The 22,019-nt window shown below is 42.1% G+C and overlaps 1 protein-coding gene across 1 annotated transcript in view; it reads right to left on the bottom strand.

Moving 5' to 3' along the window:
* Positions 1 to 22,019, bottom strand: part of LOC118361418 (plexin-D1) — a 108,059-nt gene that overhangs the window by 84,527 nt on the left and 1,513 nt on the right. Inside the window, exons 2-7 of the mRNA XM_035741355.2 lie at positions 19,727 to 19,903; positions 15,066 to 15,197; positions 14,238 to 14,338; positions 4,711 to 4,840; positions 3,446 to 3,623; positions 3,226 to 3,334 (exon numbers count right to left, since the gene is read on the bottom strand). Coding sequence (XP_035597248.2) covers positions 3,226 to 3,334; positions 3,446 to 3,623; positions 4,711 to 4,840; positions 14,238 to 14,338; positions 15,066 to 15,197; positions 19,727 to 19,903 — 827 coding nt within the window. The remainder of the gene's footprint in view (positions 1 to 3,225; positions 3,335 to 3,445; positions 3,624 to 4,710; positions 4,841 to 14,237; positions 14,339 to 15,065; positions 15,198 to 19,726; positions 19,904 to 22,019) is intronic.

Genomic DNA, 22,019 nt, shown 5'->3' with positions numbered 1-22,019 from the left:
TGCCACCACTGTGCTTCACCGTAGGGATGGTGCCAGGTTTACTCCAGATGTGATGCTTGGCATTCAGGCCAAAGAGTTCAAGCTTGGTTTCATCAGACCAGAGAATCTCGTTTTTCATGGTCTGAGAGTCTTTAGGTGCGTTTTGGCAAACTCCAAGCGGGCTGTCATGTGCTTTTACTGAGGAGTGGCTTCTGTCTAGCCATTCCATCATAAAGGCCTGATTGGTGGAGTTCTGCATAGATGGTTGTCCTTCTGGAAGTTTCTCTCATCTCCACAGAGGAAATCTGGAGCTCTGTCAGAGTGACCATTGGGTTCTTGGTCACCTCCCTGACTAAGGCCCTTCTCCCCCGATTGCTCAGTTTGGCTGGGCGGCCAGCTCTAGGAAGAGTCTTGGTGGTTATTATCTTCTTCCATTTAAGAATGATGAGGCCACTGTGTTCTTGAGGACCTTCACTGCTGCAGACATTTTTGGTACCCTTCTCCAAATCTGTGCCTGGACACAATCCTGTCTCGGGACTCTACGGACAATTCCTTCAACCTCATGGCTTGGTTTTTGCTCTGACTTGCACTGTCAAATGTGGTACCTTATAGAAACAGGTTTGTACCTTTCCAAAGCATATCCAATCAATTGAATTAAGTTGTGGAAACATGTCAAGGATGATCAATGGAAACAGGATGCACCTGAACTTCAAGTCTCAAAGCAAAGGGTCTGAATACTTACTGCCTGCAAGGAGAAACTTTGTAGTGGGGCAGGGGGAAAAAGGGAGAAGCATCAGGGAGAGTCGCATTAGAAGGGGTGGGAGATGAGGAAATGTTGGATGAGCAAGGAGGCATGGCTGAGTCAAATAGGAATCCTGACTTAAAAAAGTGGTGATTAAAGAGCTCAGCCATGTGCTTCTTGTCAGTATCAACCACATCATGGGACATGGGCAGCTATGAGGAGGAGGGTTTATTCTCCAGGTCTTGAACTGTTTTCCAGAACTTCTTGGGGTTAGACCAGCAGAGAGGGAGCAGACTGATACCTATCAGGATTATTTGTGAGGATAACATCGAGGAGAGTAGCCTTTTCTGGGTGTTTGGAGTCATACCTTGTGGGATGTTCTTTACCATTCGGCCATCAGATTTGCCACCAATGCTCCTTATAGGACACATCACTGCACTCTATGCCCCTTTAAACTGGTCATATCTGTATACCCGTCACAAGACCCACTGGTTGATGCTTATTTATAAAACCCTCTTAGGCCTCACTCCCCCCTATCTGAGATATCTACTGCAGCCCTCATCCTCCACATACAACACCCGTTCTGTCAGTCACATTCTGTTAAAGGTCCCCGAAGAACACACATCCCTGGGTCGCTGCTCTTTTCAGTTCGCTGCAGCTAGCGACTGGAACGAGCTGCAACAAACACTCAGACTGGACAGTTTTATCTCAATGTCTTCAAAGACTAAATCATGGATACTCTTACTGACAGTTGTGGCTGCTTGGTGCGAGTATTGTTGTCTCTACCTTCTTGACCTTTGTGCCCAATAATATTTGTACCTTCTTTTGTGCTGCTACCATGTTGTATTGCTACCATATTGTTGTTATGTTGTGTTGCTACAATGCTGTGTTTTCATGTGTTGCTGCCTTGCTATGTTGTTGTCTTATAGTTCTCTCCTTATGTAGTGTTGTGTTGTCTCTCTTGTTGTGATGTGTGTTTTGTCCTATATTTATATTGCATTTATTTATTTATGTATACATTTTGTTTACCTTTTTAATTTTAATTGTATTAATATATATATATATTTTATTTAATTTGTATTTATTTTTTATCCCAGGCCCCCATCCCCGCAGGAGGCATTTTGCCTTTTGGTTGGCTGTCATTGTAAATAAGAATTTGTTCTTAACTGACTTGCCTAGTTAAATAAAGGTTAAATAAATACAAAATTAAAAAAATAAGCTGGTTAAGAGAATTCCAAGTGTGCAAAGCTGTCATCAGCTTTGAAGAATCTCAAATATAAAATATATTTAGATTTGTTTCACACTTTTTGGTTACTAAATGATTCCATGTGTGTTATTTCATAGTTTTGATGTCGTCACTATTATTCTACAATGTAGAAAATAGTAAAAATAAAGAAAACTTCTGGAATGTGTAGGTGTGTCCAAACTTTTGACTGGTACTGTATATATAATATTTTGTGTTGTTGTTTCTCTTTAATACTACTAGACACCTAGACATATTATGAAGTTGGCTTTAGCTAGCCCAGATAGGTTCCCAATCTTCCAACCTCATAACTAGCTACCAAGAAGCCATTTCAGGCTATCAATCAAGTTAGTGTAGCTAGCTTGTCTAACTATCTTAGCAGGTAAGCAATAACTACATATACTGAATAAGACTCCCATTCTTTGAAATCTTTTATCCAGATTTTAATAGACATGCAGAGAAGCATACTTAGTTTCTTTAACACAAGTCAGGAGGATACAGGCAACTCAAGAGGTATGCTTAGATATGCAGAACAATAGACACAATTTTTACATAGGATTAATCATAATGATTAGGGCTCTACATTGCAGGAAAAGTCTTTGAAAAATGCAAAATTCTCCAATTTAGGACCACCCCCCACCCATCATCACAGACTTTGTGCCCCCTCAAATTTTTGGGGTGTATACACCCCTGTCTGCCACCCTTCCAGCCTTAAGCTGCATTTGATTTATTTTACCTTTATTTAACTAGGCAAGTCAGTCAAGAACAAATTCTTATTTTCAATGACGGCCTAGGAACAGTGGGTTAACTGCCTGTTCAGGGGCAGAACGACAGATTTGTACCTTGTCAGCTCAGGGATTTGCAACCTTCCGGTCACTATTCCAACACTCTAACCACTAGGCTACCCTGCCACCCCTACCCTGCATGTGTGGTGAGAGAATTCCAGTGAGACTATAGATGACATTTGGCCGACATTTGAGTGATGCAAGTGACTTGGCAAAGAACTCTGCTCAGGGACAGGGCTGATTGCATGTCTCAAATTTCACAGTTATGAACCTGCTATTTAGGCTACATTTGAGGTAGATTTGTGGATCCGGGGTAAACAGAGACAGTGCAGATTGGAAGTGTGTGTCAGCGTGTGTGTGTCTTGTAACTGGGTTTAACTTAAGAAGATCTGGAAATAGTGTTAGTGGTTAAAACTATAAGATGGATAAACGAATGTAAAAGAAACCCTAGATGACTCAGACTTGAAAACACTCACGCAGTTTTCGTGTGTATTGCTCCTGTCCTCTCGCAATCATAGATGACGAAGCTCCCGGAAACCACGGATGTGCCGTTCACCTTTATCGCCACGGGAACAGTCAAGTGATCTGGCACAACAACATATAACATGGAAATGTCTCAGCATATGTCAAGATCAGCAGTGATGAAACAGGATGAAATCAAACTAGTGTTCTACCAGTAGTATAAGTAGCCCTTACCTCTGCCAGGGGGGATGTTGGGGTACCTCTCCCGAGGTAGTAGGGGGCAGGTCTGAATCTGGGCTGGGCCGTAGTCCAGGTGCACCGTGGCTGCCGTGGCAACACCCAATCCATAGTCACATTCCACCCGCGAACCAACCAGATCAGGGACACTGCCGTTTATCAGAATCCCCACATCCTGGTGGAGAGAAAGAAGGGTTAGGGGATGCAGGAAAGTAGAGAGAGGGAAAGAGAAATCTACATGTCTCCAAAAGACAGATGGCATAGCAAACTTGCATCCAAACATCACACTTCGTTGTCTGTCAATCTCACTGATCTCATTTCAATATGTGGGAGAAAAACAGAGGGGGAGGAAGAGGGGGAGACAAGGGGGGGTGAAGAGTGAGAGCGACAGACGGAGAGGAAGATGACATAGCTGTAGATATAGTAGTTGGAGAGGCCAGTGACATATGGTAACATGCTACACTTTACACTCTATTGTCTGGAATTGATCATTTCCTGGCTGTGGCGCTGACTTCCTCTTTCCTGCTTGCTGCTTCCTGTTTGGGGAGACGGCAGTGGGCCCAGCTTCCTGTGGTCCTGAGTGATGACTTGGGATTGGACAGCTGCTGGAGCTATCACAGCCAACCTGACCTACATACCCCACACAATGCTGTGTCTGACACTCATAATGTACCTACTGTACACACAGTACCAGTCAAAAGTTTGGACACACCTACTTATTCAAGGGTTGTCTTTATTTTGACTATTTTCTACATTGTAGAATAATAGTGAATACATCAAAACTATGAAATAACACATTTTGAATCATGTAGTAACCAAAAAAGTGTCAAACAAATCAAAATATATTTCATATTTTTTATTCTTTAAAGTAGCCACCTTGAAAAAACATTCCAGGTGAAGCTGGTTGAGAATGCTAAGAGTGTGCAAAGCTGTCATCAAGGCAAAGGGTGGCTACTTTGAAGAATCTCAAATATAAAATATATTTTTATTTGATTAAAACTATTTTGGTTACTACATGATTTCATATGTGTTATTTCACAGTTTTGATGTAAAATAGTAAAAACAGTAAAAAATAAAGAAAAACCCTTGAATGAGTAGGTGTGTCCAAACTTTAGACTGGTACTGCACACTTGAGAAATATTAAACGTAACAACTCAATTCTTAAAATAATAACTTGGCACTTCACATGATTCACTTAACAATGTTTGAACTTACATACACCTGATGACACATAAAAACAGTTATGATGTAATGTATGGTACCTTGATGTCAGTGGACAGGCTGATCTCTGGGGGGGTGAGGGTCATGGAGGGGCACTGCTGGGGACCTTCGCCCATCCCGATCCAGGAGCGCGCCAGAGGCCCCCAGGCACACTCCCTCTGGATGGAACACCTGCACACGGGGCACATATAAAGACATTGTGTACATGATTAAATACGTTTAAATTGGAGCCAATTATTCTAGTAATTTATGTTTATAATCTTATAATATATTTCATAGTGAGCTCCCACTCGGTACAGATGTCAATTCAACATCTATTCCACGTTGAAATTACGTGGAAACAGCATTGATTCAACCAGTGTGTGCCCAGTGGGAAAACACATCATGAAAGTTATTCATAGCCAAACTACTGTCTAGCAGAGCTTCTTAAATGAGCTCCCAGCATCCTCTATGGACCTAGTAGCAACAGAGCTCCACATTGCAAACTCTGTTTAGTCAGTGTTTCCACTACATCTGCTCTCCTCTCATTGCAGAGAGCGGACATATTTTGATTTCTGCCCTCATTAAATCTCAATGCAGCGTTTAGTGGGCTGGTTGGTTTCCCATAGAGTTGCGTATCAGACTCATCTCATTGTGTCACATGAAAGGTCTGGGCTGTCAGTCAGTCAGGTCAACACACACAACACACTGTTTGACTTGGTGTCAAACATGTTCCCATCACAACCTAAACCCTCCGGCATCAGGATCAGAGGCCATTTAATTCAATTAAGGAGCTACCAGGCCATGTCATTCATGTGTGTGTATGTGTGTGTGTGTGTGTGTGTGTGTGTGTGTGTGTGTGTGTGTGTGTGTGTGTGTGTGTGTGTGTGTGTGTGTGTGTGTGTGTGTGTGTGACTGTGAGAAAGTGGGAGCTTATCAAGCAGGGTGGGCTCATATTATGACTACTGTTTGACTAATAAACTTCACAAGTCCCTAAGCACAGAGCACAGCTAGTACTCCTGCAGCGCAATATAAAACAAGGACACAATGACCTTAAACTATAGATTAACTAGTCTGGAGGCGCCACAAGCCGTAGAACAGCAGTTAGAAGTTAGAATCACCATGTAATGACTTTGGCACCCATACTTTCCTCTGACACTTTAACAAGTCTGTTCTAAAATGGGTGTGTGAGCGAATGAGTGGATGTGTGTATGCATTTAAATGTGCATCTGTGTGTATGTGTGTATCGCTGCGTGGGTGCGTGAATGTCCAGATTTTAGTCCTACTGGCGCTAAGGGACCAGGAAGGACCATGAGGTCAGCTACTCTTCTAAGAATAGAATAGAATGGCTCTGCAATCCCACAAAAATCCCTACACACACACACACAAACACACACGCAACAACCTCAAACACATAAAACACAAGCAGTCTCGACAAACTTAATAGCCTCTCTGGAACACACAAACACCTAAAACAAAAGAACACCACACATTGAAGCCTAAAGAAACCAACAAACACACATAAACAATATTTTAACACACACAGAGAGACAAGCCAATGATGCTGAGCAGGAAAGTCAGACAGTAACTCAGTGACCAGTGAGTCATTCACCTCTGTCTAACCCAGGATGGCATCAGAATGGACTTTTCTTACTTCCCTTTCTAAAGAGTACGGGCTCTATTTGAACAAACCTTACCTGCAATGGTAAGTCTACGTGCAGGTTCAGGGGTGTGCCAGAAATATTTTTGCTATTTTCACTTTCAAAATGATCGATGCACTTGCTGGCATTGGTGGGAAAGGGCTGGGTTTTGATGAATAACCAAGTTGTGGGTGTGTCAAGCCTCTTGGCCCTTCACTGGCCAATCAGAATGTGCTCCATGGCAAAATATGTGGCTGCTTCAAGTTGTGTATTTACGTTTTTATGTACTGCCTTGGAATCAACTCCAATTCCAATGTTAGACCGTTATAGCTTGTTAAATGGTTTACAGAAAATAAATAACAAAATATAGACCTATATTTGATAAATACGTCAATTTGAACCCATTTTCAGTCCACCTTGTGTTGTGTTCAAAGTAAATTTGTGGCGTCAATAGCAATCACACAGATTTAGGGGCTAGGCTTACTGTAAATTGCATTATGGCTGAGCATGGACATGCCAAATATTGTCAGTAAGATTGATAAGGCCTAAAAAGAGAATGAATAATTCCAATCAAATTCTAAACAAAACAGCAACTTGTTTTCAATAGGCTATGTCACATTTACAGGCATCATATTTTACCCCCATGGGCATATGATATTAAACAATGGAGACTACGGAGGGTTTTACACACATCCAAATGTTTCACAGTATGCACCAAGATCCAATATAAATAGAAAGGGAGGATGTCCACTCCCTGTTATACTGGTCCCAAATAGGCCCATGTTTTATGAACATATTCGGAAACATTTTACAGATCAGATCGCAATTCACAAACCTCCAGAAGTTGCATTGCAAGCGCGCCACGGATGTTGTCACCATCCAACGACAACAACAATAAATACATATAAATGTACTGATATCATAAAACCACCAGGATAAATGGCAGGCGTTGCTGTTGAACCAGCCTTCGTTATAGTAGGCCTGAGGGAGGGATTGGATTTTGAACATATGAAACAGAAAACAAGCTCTTTTTACAGGTTACAGATCACTTCTAAATACGAGGTTCACCAGTATTCACATAGGTTCTCATCTCTCGTTTCATGATGGGTATGGTTAAAATAATGTAGGCTTGTCTACAATACATAGATAAAAAAGGAATGTCAGCTCACTATTTTACTCCTCTCTAACTTGATATTTTAATAAAGCTTTGGTGAATAAGATGTATTTCCAAGCAGTCTCAAGAGCTAAACCCTTTACACAGACAAAAAAAAGAGCCTTAATTGAGAGGAGGGGAGGCTATGCTTGGTTTCTGATCAAATAAATTGAAATGGGACAAAATATATATATATTTTTTATGTTTCTTGCCTACTCTTGTTCCATGCGCATATGGGCAGTGTGCATCACGGCTGGATGATGCAAAGTGTTAATTTCAGGCAGTGCTGATAGGAATATTTAAGACCAACCAAAAGATGGTTTTAACGGTAATGCAGTTTTCGCTGTCAAGATTAATGCCATAACAAACTGCATTACTGTTAAAACCATCTTTTGGTTGGTCTTAAATATTCCTATCAGCACTGCCTGAAATTAACACTTTGCATCATATTTTTAAGGACACACCTCACATATTTACACCCTGCCCATCTGAGTGCAAATAAGCTGATAAAAGACAGGTGAAAGGCCAAACCAAATGCCAGGGCGTCAGTTTTTACATGAAACTTGCAAACTAATGTGCGTTTGATACTAACGCAGTGTCACGTCCTGACCTTAGTTCCTTTTTTATGTCTCTGTTTTAGTTTGGCCAGGGCGTGAGTTGGGGTGGGCATTCTATGTTGTGTATTCTAGGTTTTGTATTTCTGTGTTTGGCCTGGTATGGTTCCCAATCAGAGGCAGCTGTCAATCGTTGTCTCTGATTGAGAACCATACTTAGGCAGCCTGTTTTCCCACTATGATTTGTGGGTAGTTGTTTTCTGTTTTGTGTTGCTGTACCTTACAGGACTGTTTCGTTTTCATTTCACTCTCTTTGTTATTTTGTTTTGTGTTTCTGTTCTAATAAATATAACATGAACACTTACCACCCTGCGCATTGGTCCGATCCATCTTATTCCTCATCGGAAGAGGAAGACAATCGTTACACGCAGCCAGTCGAAAATAGAGCCTAAATGTTTACTCCAGGGGCTGCTCAGGAAAAGTTCTCACTGTTTTGAAATTGTTTCTAAAAATCCATTCACGCCTTCTCTGTCAACTCTACCACACTCACAGTGGTCATGGTGTACATAAGTAGATACAAAAACAGCTCTCTCTCAAATACATCCACACCCACAACAGCAGCCTGTCATCACCTGTCAACTACTTTGCTAAAGCAGGCATGTTTTAAATGGTAACATGCTACTCCTTACAGTTTTTGCATAGCTTTAGTGCAATTTCACAAGTATGTGGTAAAATTTCACAATTCATAGTACACAATTCAAAACAGATCATCAAACAGGTGGTTGTTTCAAACCTGTAAGTACATGTTCAATAGAATAAGTACAACACATAAAAAACATACAGTCACTTTTTCACCAAACTTAATCATTGTTTCATCTAGAAATACACCTTCCTAATATTGAGTTGCACCCCCTTTTGCCCTCAGAACAGCTTCAATTCGACAGAGCATGGACTACAAGGTGTTGAAAGCATTCCACAGGGATGCTGGCCCATGTTGACTCCAATGCTTCCCACAATTGTGTCAAGTTGTCTGGATGTCCTTTGGGTGCTGGACCATTCTTTTACAAACGGGATACTGTTGAGTGTCAAAAACCCAGCAGTTTTTCTTGACACTCAAACTGCTGCGCCTGGCACCTACTACCATAATCTGTTCAAAGGCACTTCACCTGTCTCCTCCCCTTCATCTACACTGATTGAAATGTATGTAATAGGTGACATCAATAAGGGAACATAGCTTCCACCCTTGGATTCACCTGGTCATGTCATGGAAAGACAAGGTGTTCCTAATAATTTGTAGTTATCAGTTTTGAGCAGATTAAGTGATAGTTAATTGTATTGACAAATGACAAGAAAATCATATCAAAAGTAAAGTGAATAGTGCATTTTTAAAAGCATATACTTAGATTGAATATGTATCCAAATTGAAAGAGCGATTTGGTGCAGTGAACAAGTGACTTTGTGAATTTGTTTGTTGTACTCAGTCAATTGAGAATGTGCTTTGAGTATTGAAAAATGAGCCATTTTGATGATCTGTTTAGATTTCTTTGCTTACAAGAGTTTTAAGCAAATGTACCAAATATATTGCCTTCAGAAAGGATTCACACCCCTTGACTTGTTGTTGTTACAGCCTGAATTTAAAATGGATAATACTTTTTCCACTGGCCTACACACAATACCCCATAAGGTCAAAATAGAATTATATATTTTTCAAAAATGTTACAAATTAATAAAACGGGCACTTATTGGTAGATGTGTAAAAAAAAAAAAAATCTGACATTAATATCCCTTTCAGCATGGTGAAGTTATTAATTACACTTTGGATGGTGTATCAATACACCTAGTCACTACAAAGATACAGGCGTACTTCCTAACTCAGATGCCGGAGAGGAAGGAAACAGCTCAGTGATTTCACCATGAAGAAAGTAACACAGTTACACAGTTACACAGTTACAGAGTTTAATGTCTGTGATAGGAGAAAACTGAGGATGGATCAACAACATTGTAGTTACTCCACAATACTAACCTAATGACAGAGTAGGGTAGCCTAGTGGCTAGAGCGTTGGACAAGTAACCGTAAGGTTGCAAGTCAATCAATCAATCAATCAAATTTTATTTATATAGCCCTTCGTACATCAGCTGATATCTCAAAGTGCTGTACAGAAACCCAGCCTAAAACCCCAAACAGCAAGCAATGCAGGTGTAGAAGCACGGTGGCTAGGAAAAACTCCCTAGAAAGGCCAAAACCTAGGAAGAAACCTAGAGAGGAACCAGGCTATGGCCAGTCCTCTTCTGGCTGTGCCGGGTGGAGATTATAACAGAACATGGCCAAGATGTTCAAATGTTCATAAATGACCAGCATGGTCGAATAATAACAAGGCAGAAAAGTTGAAACTGGAGCAGCAGCACAGTCAGGTGGACTGGGGACAGCAAGTTCAAACCCCTGAGCTGACAAGGTACAAATCTGTCGTTCTGCCCCTGAACGGGCAGTTAACCCACTGTTCCTAGGCCGTCATTGAAAATAAAAATGTGTTCTTAATAACTGACTTGCCTAGTTAAATAAAGGTAAAATAGTTATGTTTGGGGCAAATCCATTACAACACATTACTTAGTACAACTCATATTTTCAAGAATAGTGGTGGCTACATCATGTTATGGGGTATGCCGGTAATTGTTAAGGAATGGGAGTTTTTCAGGATAAAAAATATATGGGATGGAGCTAAGCACAGGCCTAGACGAACCTGTTTCAGTCTGCTTTCCACCAGACACTGGATGAGGAATTCACCTTTCAGCAGGGCAATAACGTAAAAAGAAGAAAAAATCTACACTGGAGTTGCTTACCAAGAAGACAGTGAATGTTCCTGAGTGGCCAAGTTACAGTTTTGATTTAAAATAGCTTGAAAATATATGGCAAGACATGAAAATGTCTGTCTTGCAATTATAAACAATGAACTTGACAGAGCTTGAAAACACATGCTTTGAGAGTCCAATGGCGGAGAGATTTACACCACTCCAGCCGACTCTTGGCATTGTGCATAGTGATCTCAGGCTTGTGTGCGGTTGCTAGGCCATGGAAACCAATTTCATGAAGCTCCTGACGAACAGTTATTGTGCTGACGTTGCTTCCAGAGGCAGTTTGGGACTCGGTAGTGAGTGTTGCAACCAAGGACAGACTATTTATTACACTCTACGCGCTTCAGCACCTCGGTAGTCCCGTTCTGTGAGCTTGTGTGGACTACCACTTCGCGGCTGAGCCGATTTTTCTCCTACAGTAGCACTTACAGTTGACCGGGACAGCTCTAGGAGGGCAGAAATTTGACAAATTAACTTGTTGGAAAGGTGGCATCCTATGACAGTGCCACATTGAAAGTCACTGAGCTCTTCAGTTTTTGTGTATGGAGATTGCATGGCTGTGTGCTCGATTTTATACACCTATCAGCAACGGGTGTGGCTGAAATAGCCGCATCCACTCATTTGAAGGGGTGCCCGCATACTTCTGTTTATATAGTGTCTGTAAATGAGATATTTCTGTATTGCATTTTTTATAAATTCTTAAAACATGTTGTCACTTTGTCATTATGGGGGTATTGTGTGTAGATGGGTGAGAGGATAAAATCCATTGAATCGATTTTGAATTCAGGCTGCAACACAAAAAAAATGTGGAATAAGTCAAGTGTGTATGGCAGGTGAAAAGGAAGATAAGTTCTGATAAGAAGAATGTTAAACATCTTAAAACATAGATCTCTCTCACACATAGAAACATACAGTATGCAGACCCCCCCCACACACACACACAGACAGATATACAGAGACAGACAGACCGACAGACAGAGACAGACAGACAGACAGACAGACAGACAGACAGACAGACAGACAGACAGACAGACAGACAGACAGACAGACAGACAGACAGACAGACAGACACAGAAACACAATCACAGACAGCAAAAACCCAACACCGAGAAATATACTGTAATATACACAGATACAGACACTAAGACACATGCATGCACACATACTTTACATTTGACCACATACAAGCACTCACAGAGACATACAGTAGACAAAAATGCATAATGACAGGCAGAATAACACACATGCCTACTGTAAAACACAGACACTTAAACAGAGAGAAAGCCACATGATACAAAGGCATATAGACACAGTGCTGACACACACACACAGACAGGAGAAGATTATTTAGTGATGAGATAATCCTCCAGCACCCAGTATGTTTGAGTGTGTGTGTGTCAGAGAGGTGACGGAGAGGACCCTCCACCCCCAGACACCGACCCCTGATGCCCTGAGAACAGCCCCCCTTCCTGGATCAATCTGCCCTCCAGCCCTGGAGCATATCACCAGCAGCAGTCCAGAGTGAGCGCCCAAACACACCACTACACACACACTCATGAGTTCAGTACCCAGGACTCTCACAGGCACGCACACACACACACACACACACACACGCACGCACACACGCACGCACGCACGCACGCACGCACGCACACACACACACACACACACACACACACACACACACACACACACCACCTGAACACAGACACAGACAAAGACACGCACACACACACATACACGAACACAGACAAAGACACACACATACATAGAGCCACAGAAAAGTGCACACACACACACACACACACACACAAAACACAGACAAAGACACGCACACATACAAAGAGCCTCGTAGAAAAGCGCAAACACACACACACACACACACACACACACACACACACACACACACACACACACACACACACACACACACACACACACACACACACACACACACACACACACACACACATATACACACACACACACATACAAAGAGCCACATAGAAAAGCGCACACACACACACACACACACACACACACACACACACACACACACACACACACACACACACACACACACACACACACACACACACACACACACACACACACACACACACACACACACACACACACACACACACACACACACACACATTCACTCATTCACTCACACAGACATATACACGAACACAGACAAAGACACGCACACATACAAAGAGCCACATAGAAAAGCGCGCACACACACACTCAGACATACTCAGAGACACAGAGACACATATGCATACACACCCAAACACAGGCACAAAGTCACACAGACATGCGCACAGATACACACTTTGACATTTTCTTGTCAAAGGAGCCAGTGTGCACTCTCCCTCCCACCACCATTATCATCACAATCAACAGGCTTTTGTAGAGGTAGAGAGAGAGAGACAGGGGGATAACAGCAAGGGAAGAAGACAGAGCCCAAAGAGACAACGAGAGGAGAAGGGAACCCAACGAGAGAAGGATGACTAGAGCCAAATAGAGAATGAGAGCAAATGAGACAAAAAGAAAATAGTAACTAACAGTTACTAAATAAAAAAGGAATGTCAGACAGGGAGCGAGAGAAATAAATAGGAGACATATAAATAAAGAGAGGTGTGAGAGAGATTTAAGATGGACAGACAGTGTTAGTCTGTTACATTAATTAAACACCAGTCTCTCTCTCTCCCTCCCTTCCTCACTCCCTCCCTCGGTGCCCCCTGGCCATGTTAGCTGTGCCAGATCCCCAGTCAACCAGCGCAGCCCAGCACACATCACTAACCCCCATCTCATCTGTTGATCTGCTTTTATCACCCAGCCATAACCAACACAGCCCTCAGACACAGAGATATAGAGCGAGAGATACAGATAGAGAGACAGAGAGAGAGAGAAAGACCAACATCCCAGACAGACCCACATTCATAATGCTATACTCTAAGTCCTTTCATAGCAATTACCATAAAACTCGTACTCCAACACCACTTCTTACAGTAATCTTACAGGAAACTACACAGTCCCTCCTCACTAAACTCCTCACCCCTCTTAACATCAATCATCGGCTCTCTCACAGTCCCTCCTCACTAAACTCCTCACCCCTCTTAACATCAATCATCAGCTCTCTCACAGTTCCTCCTCACTAAACTCCTCCCCCCTCTAACATCAATCGTCAGCTCTCTCACAGTCCCTCCTCACTAAACTCCTCCCCCCTCTAACATCAATCGTCAGCTCTCTCACAGTCCCTCTTCTCTCAATCTCCTAAAACTCCTTGTATCACTAATATAACATGTTATACTATTAGACGACTGCACCTTACTAAACTGAGGATTGATTGATTGGTTTACATGGGTGGCCGTGGTTCTTACCTGCTCTCCAGTGTGCACCAGCCACAGTGTGCATCGCCGGCCCCCAGACAGTCACTGCATGTTCTGTACTGGCTACATGCTGCTACCTTTACCCTCAGGAGCTATTGACAGAAGCACACATACAGACACTCAAAACACTGTACATAATACAGTATATTATTCACACCTCATCTCTTTTAGCATGTTTTGTGCATTTACACACTGTCATACATGGTTAGGTCTTATCATGTTTATTAAGCATAGCATGTCGTCTGGCTTTCACACACATGCAAGGTGCCTTTCTCACTCTTTGTCTAATATATTACCATGTTGAATAGGTACGTATTTCTCTGTTTACAGGAAGCACATTCATTCTCTCACACCAATTTTTCCGGTTGCAGACCCACTTCTACATACAATTTGCACGGTTGACTCATAACCTTTGTGCATTATTTAACATACAACACTTTTAGACAAGGGGCCACCACATTCTCCTAAAACGTCTGACAAGGCAATGCATATTCGCTCATCTAGCATTATTTGGTTTGTCAAATCAAAAGGGAAAACAGACTGCTTATATCACCTCTTGAAAATGGTTATCTCTGAATGTATTTATCTGATGTGAAGTGAATGGATATAATATCACTTATTCAGAAACTTGTAATAACTGCTAAATAACATCTGTTTTTCCTAAAAAAATATGACTACTCCCTAGGAAAAACCAGGAAAATGCATAAATGAAAGGCATGTCAAAGAAACAAACTAAACCAATGCCATTGTCAGTAAGAACATGAATCAGTCTAACTGAGTCTAGTTGATGGATGAAAGTATTGATCCCCACAGCCTTACATGGTGAGAAGTCATAAGGTAGAGGTAGTTCCTGTCTATGGGGTCAAAGGTCATAATGTGGTGCACTGATTCGCCGGCTGGTAGCTTCAGAGCCCACTGATTGGCCACGGTCAGGTTCTTCAGGAGGGTCAGCTGTGGGAGACAGGCAGAGTGCTCAGTACACACAAAGACACGTAACAAGTTAGGTAACAATTTAGGTCATGATTACCAGTGATTCTAGTTTTTTATTTGACGGATTCCATTCTTTCAGACTATATAAACCTGTTTATACATGTACTATTTACACAAAGGCACACTATTTGGCGGTGCTGATGTGAAGTGGGCTACTTCTTTGAGTTAAGCAGATTCATTACTTTGGTCATCTCACAGTTTGACTGGGCTGTGATTTAGGGGTTATGCAACCATGCACTTCAGTCCACTCCAACACAACTCACCCTCGATACTTTGAAAATACTCAAATGATATTTTATTATTTTTTTATTTTACCTTTATTTAACCAGGCAAGTCAGTTAAGAACACATTCTTATTTTCAATGACAGCCTGGGAACAGTGGGTTAACTGCCTGTTCAGGTGCAGAACGACAGATTTGTACCTTGTCAGCTCGGGGGTTTGAACTCGCAACCTTCTGGTTACTAGTCCAACGCTCTAACCACTAGGCTACGCTGTCCTTTAACAAAGCACTTTGTTAAAAAAAAAGGCACAGTCGAAAAAAATGACTGTAAGATGTACACAAGAGTACACACAATTCTTTACAAAAAGTATCAAGTCTTTGGAATCTTGCTCGTACACACTCACATACACACAGTAATCCATAGACCACAGACAAATACATGCTAAGGCTGTGACTTGATGGCACACAGACAGTGAGAAAGCTTCTTGCTGAGAATTGTTGTGGTTTCTGTCTCAGCCCTATTGACATCCTGCCATCCTGAGGAAACCAGACAGAGATTGTTCTGGTGACAGTCCCGGACTTGACTGCTTCTCTAGTGACCAAACACAACTCAACCCACGAACATACATACATACATATGCATGAGCACTAGCACAAACTTTCACACACAAACACATGTGAAAACAGGCACGTGCACACACACTCACACGCACACAAATAAACATAAACCCCCACACACACACACACACGCACGCACGCACGCACGCACGCACGCACGCACGCACGCACACACACACACACACACACACACACACACACACACACACACACACACACACACACACATGCCAATAAAGATCAAACATACAGGGTCACAATAGAGCCACCCAATAGCTCACACCTGGGCAGATAGCAGGGAGCTGTGAAGAGCTGGAGATGAGTTGGGCCCAGCCAGGTCAAAAAACAAAACACCTGCTGGATACTGGCAGGTCACTCACTGCCTCTCTCTCTCCCCTGTCTGTCTGCCACAACATGAAAGACTCTATTCAACTCAGGAGTACTCAGCTGCTCCAAGCGCTCTCTCAATGTGTGTGTGTGTGTGTGTGTGTGTGTGTGTGTGTGTGTGTGTGTGTGTGTGTGTGTGTGTGTGTGTGTGTGTGTGTGTGTGTGTGTGTGTGTGTGTGTGTGTGTGTGTGTGTGTGTGTGTGTGTGCGTGTGTGTGTGTGTGGGGGAGGGAGGGGGGATAGAGTGTGTGTTTGTTGACAATATAATCAAAGGACCCTTTTTATGGTTGAGATAGTGGACTGAGAGACAGAGAGGGAGAGGGACAATGAAAGACAAACTGAGATGGGAGGAGGTGGCGAGAGAGGGAAATAAATGAGAGACAGAAAGAGAGAGGGAGTGAAAGAGAGACATAGAGAGACAGACAGAGTAAAATAGAGAGACAGTGCTGCTGTAGTGAGAGACTTTGTTAAAAATGTCTGTAATTACTTAATTGAGGGTCTCCCACCCCCAGTAGCAGAGGCCTAACTCAATCTCTACCACTGTTCCCATATACTCTGTACTACTCCGCCTGAGCCAAGCTCACAGACAGAATCACATTACACACACTAACAGCACCATTACCCTCTGTTACAGTGCTGCCCCCAGGACAAACACACACACACAAATGTGTACACACACACACACAGCATAAAACACACAGACCTCCTTTTTTGAACATGGACACATGCATCATACATATGTACCACATGCAACACATACAATACGCTCCATATTAACACACACACCAGGGTTTCCGTTAGGAAAATGTGGCGCTGGCAGCATTTGAGAAAAGTACCGACACATATACATTGGATGTGTACCCTGATTAGGGCGTCCACCCACGGTGCTCAGAATGACAGAAATTCTGATGCACACTTTGAAGACGTTAGAATACCTGTCCATATTTGCTGTTCCTCAGCCAACAAGAAGAGTAACGAACAGCAACATCACTAGCCTATATCAATCTACTATCCCACATAGTAGAAAAGTTGACCTATTCTATTGGTCAGCTTATTGAGAAAGAAATAGCCTATTCCAAACAGACTCTGGGACAGTTGTGGCAGATAGATCCCAAATTCATATAACTAATAAGCCTAGGCTACATAAAATAAAATAAAGTTAAAAAGCTTTGAGGCTGATGCAACAGATCAGAACATTTAGTTTAAAATGTTGATAAACTATTATTTCTTCACATTATAAGCGCAGCAATTCGCACAAGGCAGTAGACGACGCATGAATGTTCGTTGTCACGACTCCTACCGAAGGTGGCTCCCCTTCCTGTTCTGGTGGCTCTCGGCGGTCTTCGTCACCGGCCTACTAGCTGCCACTGATCCCTTTTCCCCCTTTTCTGTTTATTAGTTGCACCTGTGTTTAGTTTGGTTGGGCTTTATTTACCAGCCGGCCCCCCTGCTGGTTGTGCGGGATTGTTTTCAGTGTACATGTTGTCCGTGACGGTTGTCCGTGTATTTTGTATTCTGCTGGACTGTTTAAGTTCCCTGTGTTTGGGGCATTTGTTTGGGTTGGCGTCGTTTCACCGCTGTGGTGCAAATAAAGTAGCGCTACCCTGAACTCTCTGCTTCCTGCGCCTGACTTCTTCGTCCACTACACCCCGGGCGTTACATTTGTTCCATAATGCAATTAGGGGGAAAACACCACTGTCAAAAGCAAACCGCACATGCGAGCGGTTTCATGTGACAGATGAAAGTATCTGTTTGAATTTAGAGAGAGAGGAGATCTAATATGAACGATCTAGCATGGGTTGCTATAACTAGGATTGTGCCTTTGGCTACTAAACAATGAAAGAAAATGTATATAAAATAATTGCCTACAAGGATATGGTCTGATATTGGCTCGGCTACTTTGAAGCAAGGTATGACATGACATGAAACGTTCAGGTTTCAAACAATTAAGTAAAAGTATGCCTCCAGCATATTGCAAAGTGATGTGTGAAGCGCTGATGAACCCTGCTGAAGAAGCCTGCCTGCCTTCCTTTGTCTGCCATTTGCTGAGGTGCAGTAACAGCCGCAGGCTCTGTATCTGTATGCTGTACGGCATGATAAAGAAGATACGAATATAGCCTAGCCTACTGTACACACCCGCCAATTTAATTCCACAAAATTATGCAAATGAATCTATAGACGATAAGCATGACCAGTCAAAAGTATTTCCATCAACTGGTGTTTCCATCAACGAATAAGCTAAAAAGCATTATTTCGCAATTGGATTTGTTCTTCTTCTACCGGATAATTGGCAGGGTCAATTTGATCAGCTTTTCAAAATGTTTATCTGTAAAAAAAGAAGAAGCTATTACCGGTTAACGAAACCCTGGTGGGTGAAGCTTCAGGTTAAAGATAAAGCCATTGTGAATGAAAAAGTCTGCTTTTATTTGAAGTTATTTTTTTATGTGTACAGATGTGGTCATGGGGGGGGGGCATGAGGTATTGCCCTCTCATATGTATTTTTTGTGTGCATTAGACTGGTACCTTTTACAACATTAGAAATATGTTGCTGGAGGGTGTCTTGTTTTAGGCATCCTAAAAGAACATTCTGTTAGCTTTTTTTTGTTTATGCCAGAGGTATGGTGGTGGTTAAGGTTGTGTGTGTGTGTGTGTGTGTGTGTGTGTGTGTGTGTGTGTGTGTGTGTGTGTGTGTGTGTGTGTGTGTGTGTGTGTGTGTGTGTGTGTGTGTGTGTGTGTGTGTGTGTGTGTGTGTGTGTGTGTGTGTGTGTGTCTCCAAATTGTCTGGCCTGATTGTATATTTAGGTTTTTGGTTGTCTGCCTATGTCCTTACGCCATTGAGTAAAAGTGGTTTGGTGTTTACCCAATGTGCATACTCCATACCCCATGATTATGTGCTCTGTGTGTTCTCACAGCATGTGTGTTTATGTCTGTCTGTGTGTGTGCGTGCGTCTGCGCCTGTGTGCATGTGAGCGCGACACCCACATAAAGCAAATGTTCTCTCAACTGTAGACGTTTCCTCACCCTGCTCAGATGTGATCTTTCATTAATACACTTCCTGGCATTTTAAAGCACCCTTTTAGACCTACAGTAAATCTACGTTATTTTCTCATGTTAACAATGTCTCATCTTTATTCATTACCTTGAGTTCAATCTATTGTAATTTACACCTTACACTTCTCTGATAACATCTAAAACTGCTCTCTCTTCTTTGGAAATGTGAATATTCATGAAAGAAAAATGGATGTCAGTAAAGCAGTTCCTCTAACCTTGCGCAGTCGTCCGGTGCTGGTGCCCAGAAACACCACAGTGTGGTGATGTACGTCGTCCACGGCAACAGAGCTGAGGCCCAGAGACTCAAACAGGGGTGTGGCCCTCAAGGGCCTTTGTAGGGCCAGTGGGTGCTGCAGGTGGGCCGCTCCACAGTCCAGCTGCTCCGGTTGCAGCTGACAGATGGATATAGAGAGACAAATAGCCAATGATCAAACTTTGAGTCAGTTTAAAATAGCTCAATAAACAGGAAGAGAGACAGGCAGGCAATTATGAAGAAAAAAAAAATATATATATATTGGATAAAATAATATCAATTACGGGTCAACATATTGCTCCCAGCGTTGTTCAAAATTCTTATATTCTTGAGCATATATGTGTATATATAAATCATTGGTTCTAATCACACCTGCGTTTTGCGAACAAGTAGAATCATAAACAGTGGTTTGTTTGTTATGTTGGCCTGCGTCCCCTGGATTTTCCTCACGGATTTGCCTCTTGATCATTACATTCACCACTCTCTCAAACGTCTAACTCCGCCCTCTCGTGGCACAGGCCGAGGGTCTGAGACGGGAAACGAATTGCCCCAGCTGAGAGTCGGCTCAAGTAGGGAACTAGAGACGCTGTTGATAGTGTGTTTGCAAGGTGCCGAACTAAAGGCAATTGTAAAACCATCCCTTTCCCAGACATCCCACAAACAAACATACACTGACTCTGGTAAATAGTCACTTAGATATGTTAGTTAGTCAGGTGACTAGCTGACAGCAGAGACTTCTATTGCAGTAACGTTGAAGGGTTCTGGCTAGTAGGCCTATTACTTAGCCAGCTAGAAGGATGAAGTAAGAAGCTAACGTTAAGTGGCGATGCCTCAACAGGAGCAAAAAGAGGCTACTAAGTTCTCATAAGACCACCATCGTGCTCCTGAGAGTCTCATCTTTCCATAGAGTGATCATATTAGTTAGTTTGGACACTACAAAGGTTTTGTGGGAAGACGTTTGTATTATGCTAATTAGATTTACAAACAGGTGAGTCATTTAAGCAATAATACATGAGAGGCCATGTGTCATGACATGTTTATCATGGCTATGATGTGGTCATAGCCACAAAGCGACAAAGTGTTATTGAAATTGGACTCCAGCCAGTTAGGATAGCTAACTGGAATGTTTAATCACACACAACTGCAGTTAGAATGACTACCAAGGTGGGAAGATTGATAAATGAGACTACCTAAACCATCTAAACTGGAACAACCATCTCAATAATGGGTGAAATAAGTCCAACCACTTACATATTGGAATAATGTATGTTACTTTGTGTGGTTGGCTATAAAACAAAATAAACAATCAATGTGCATGCAGAAACATATATATTAAAACAAATTATTCTAAAAAGCAACCTGCAACAAAGCATACTAGGAAATGTGATAATAAACCCCCTCTCTTGTATTTTTAACTCAGAGAGCTCATGGAAATTAACTCAACACAGCCAAGTAACAACAAAACCACAAGGTGGTGATTCAACTGTGATTCAGTGATTGAACTATGATTCAAATGACATATATCACATTCAAATCACATATACCTCAACACCGAGATTTTGCTGTGTAGCATCTTTAAGACCTGACTGTCAACACAATGGTAGGGTTGAATTTCACAGCATTCCTCAAAAGCTGCAAGTTACATAAAGACCTTTTATAAGACACGTTGTTTGAGTACTATGGGTCCTTTAAATAATGAGAGGGGATGTATAGTGTGAAAGTAATAGCCTTTAAAGATATGATCTATAAGGTAATTAGAATACACTTTTCTTCCTAAATTTTGTATGTAACATTTTTTTTATAGGCCTAATCTAAGAGCATGTATTATGTTATTTGACACATTGAATACAGATTAACCTCAATAATGATTATGGCCTATGATACTACATTTCCCGAGAGAACGAATCAGCTTGCCCAGTGGGAAACTAGAATGTTACCCTACATTTAATTTAAAAAGTTGTTGAGTATCGATGGTAAACGGATGTCTACTTTAAAAAACATGTCCATTCTACGTCTCCAGTAGAGTCCGAAAGCTTGCGCGGATGAGAGTTTAACAAAAGAAGCCTACCCCGCACGGTTCCCATAACCAGATCCCGCACACAATCACCGACCTGAGCGCGCTCGTGACAAGAAACGTTTCCCATAGAAATGATACGGTGTGAGCAACACATTTTGCCAATTTATTTATGCAGGTCTAATAGTAGCAAGTCCAATAAACCCACACCTTTCTGTTTTTTGTTGTTGTAGCACGTAGG

This window comes from Oncorhynchus keta, unplaced genomic scaffold (genome assembly GCF_023373465.1).
Source record: "Oncorhynchus keta strain PuntledgeMale-10-30-2019 unplaced genomic scaffold, Oket_V2 Un_scaffold_584_pilon_pilon, whole genome shotgun sequence".
NCBI classification, from domain to species: Eukaryota; Metazoa; Chordata; class Actinopteri; order Salmoniformes; family Salmonidae; genus Oncorhynchus; species Oncorhynchus keta.
Note: the sequence above shows the minus strand (reverse complement) of the source record. Positions and strands in the feature narration are given on the sequence as shown.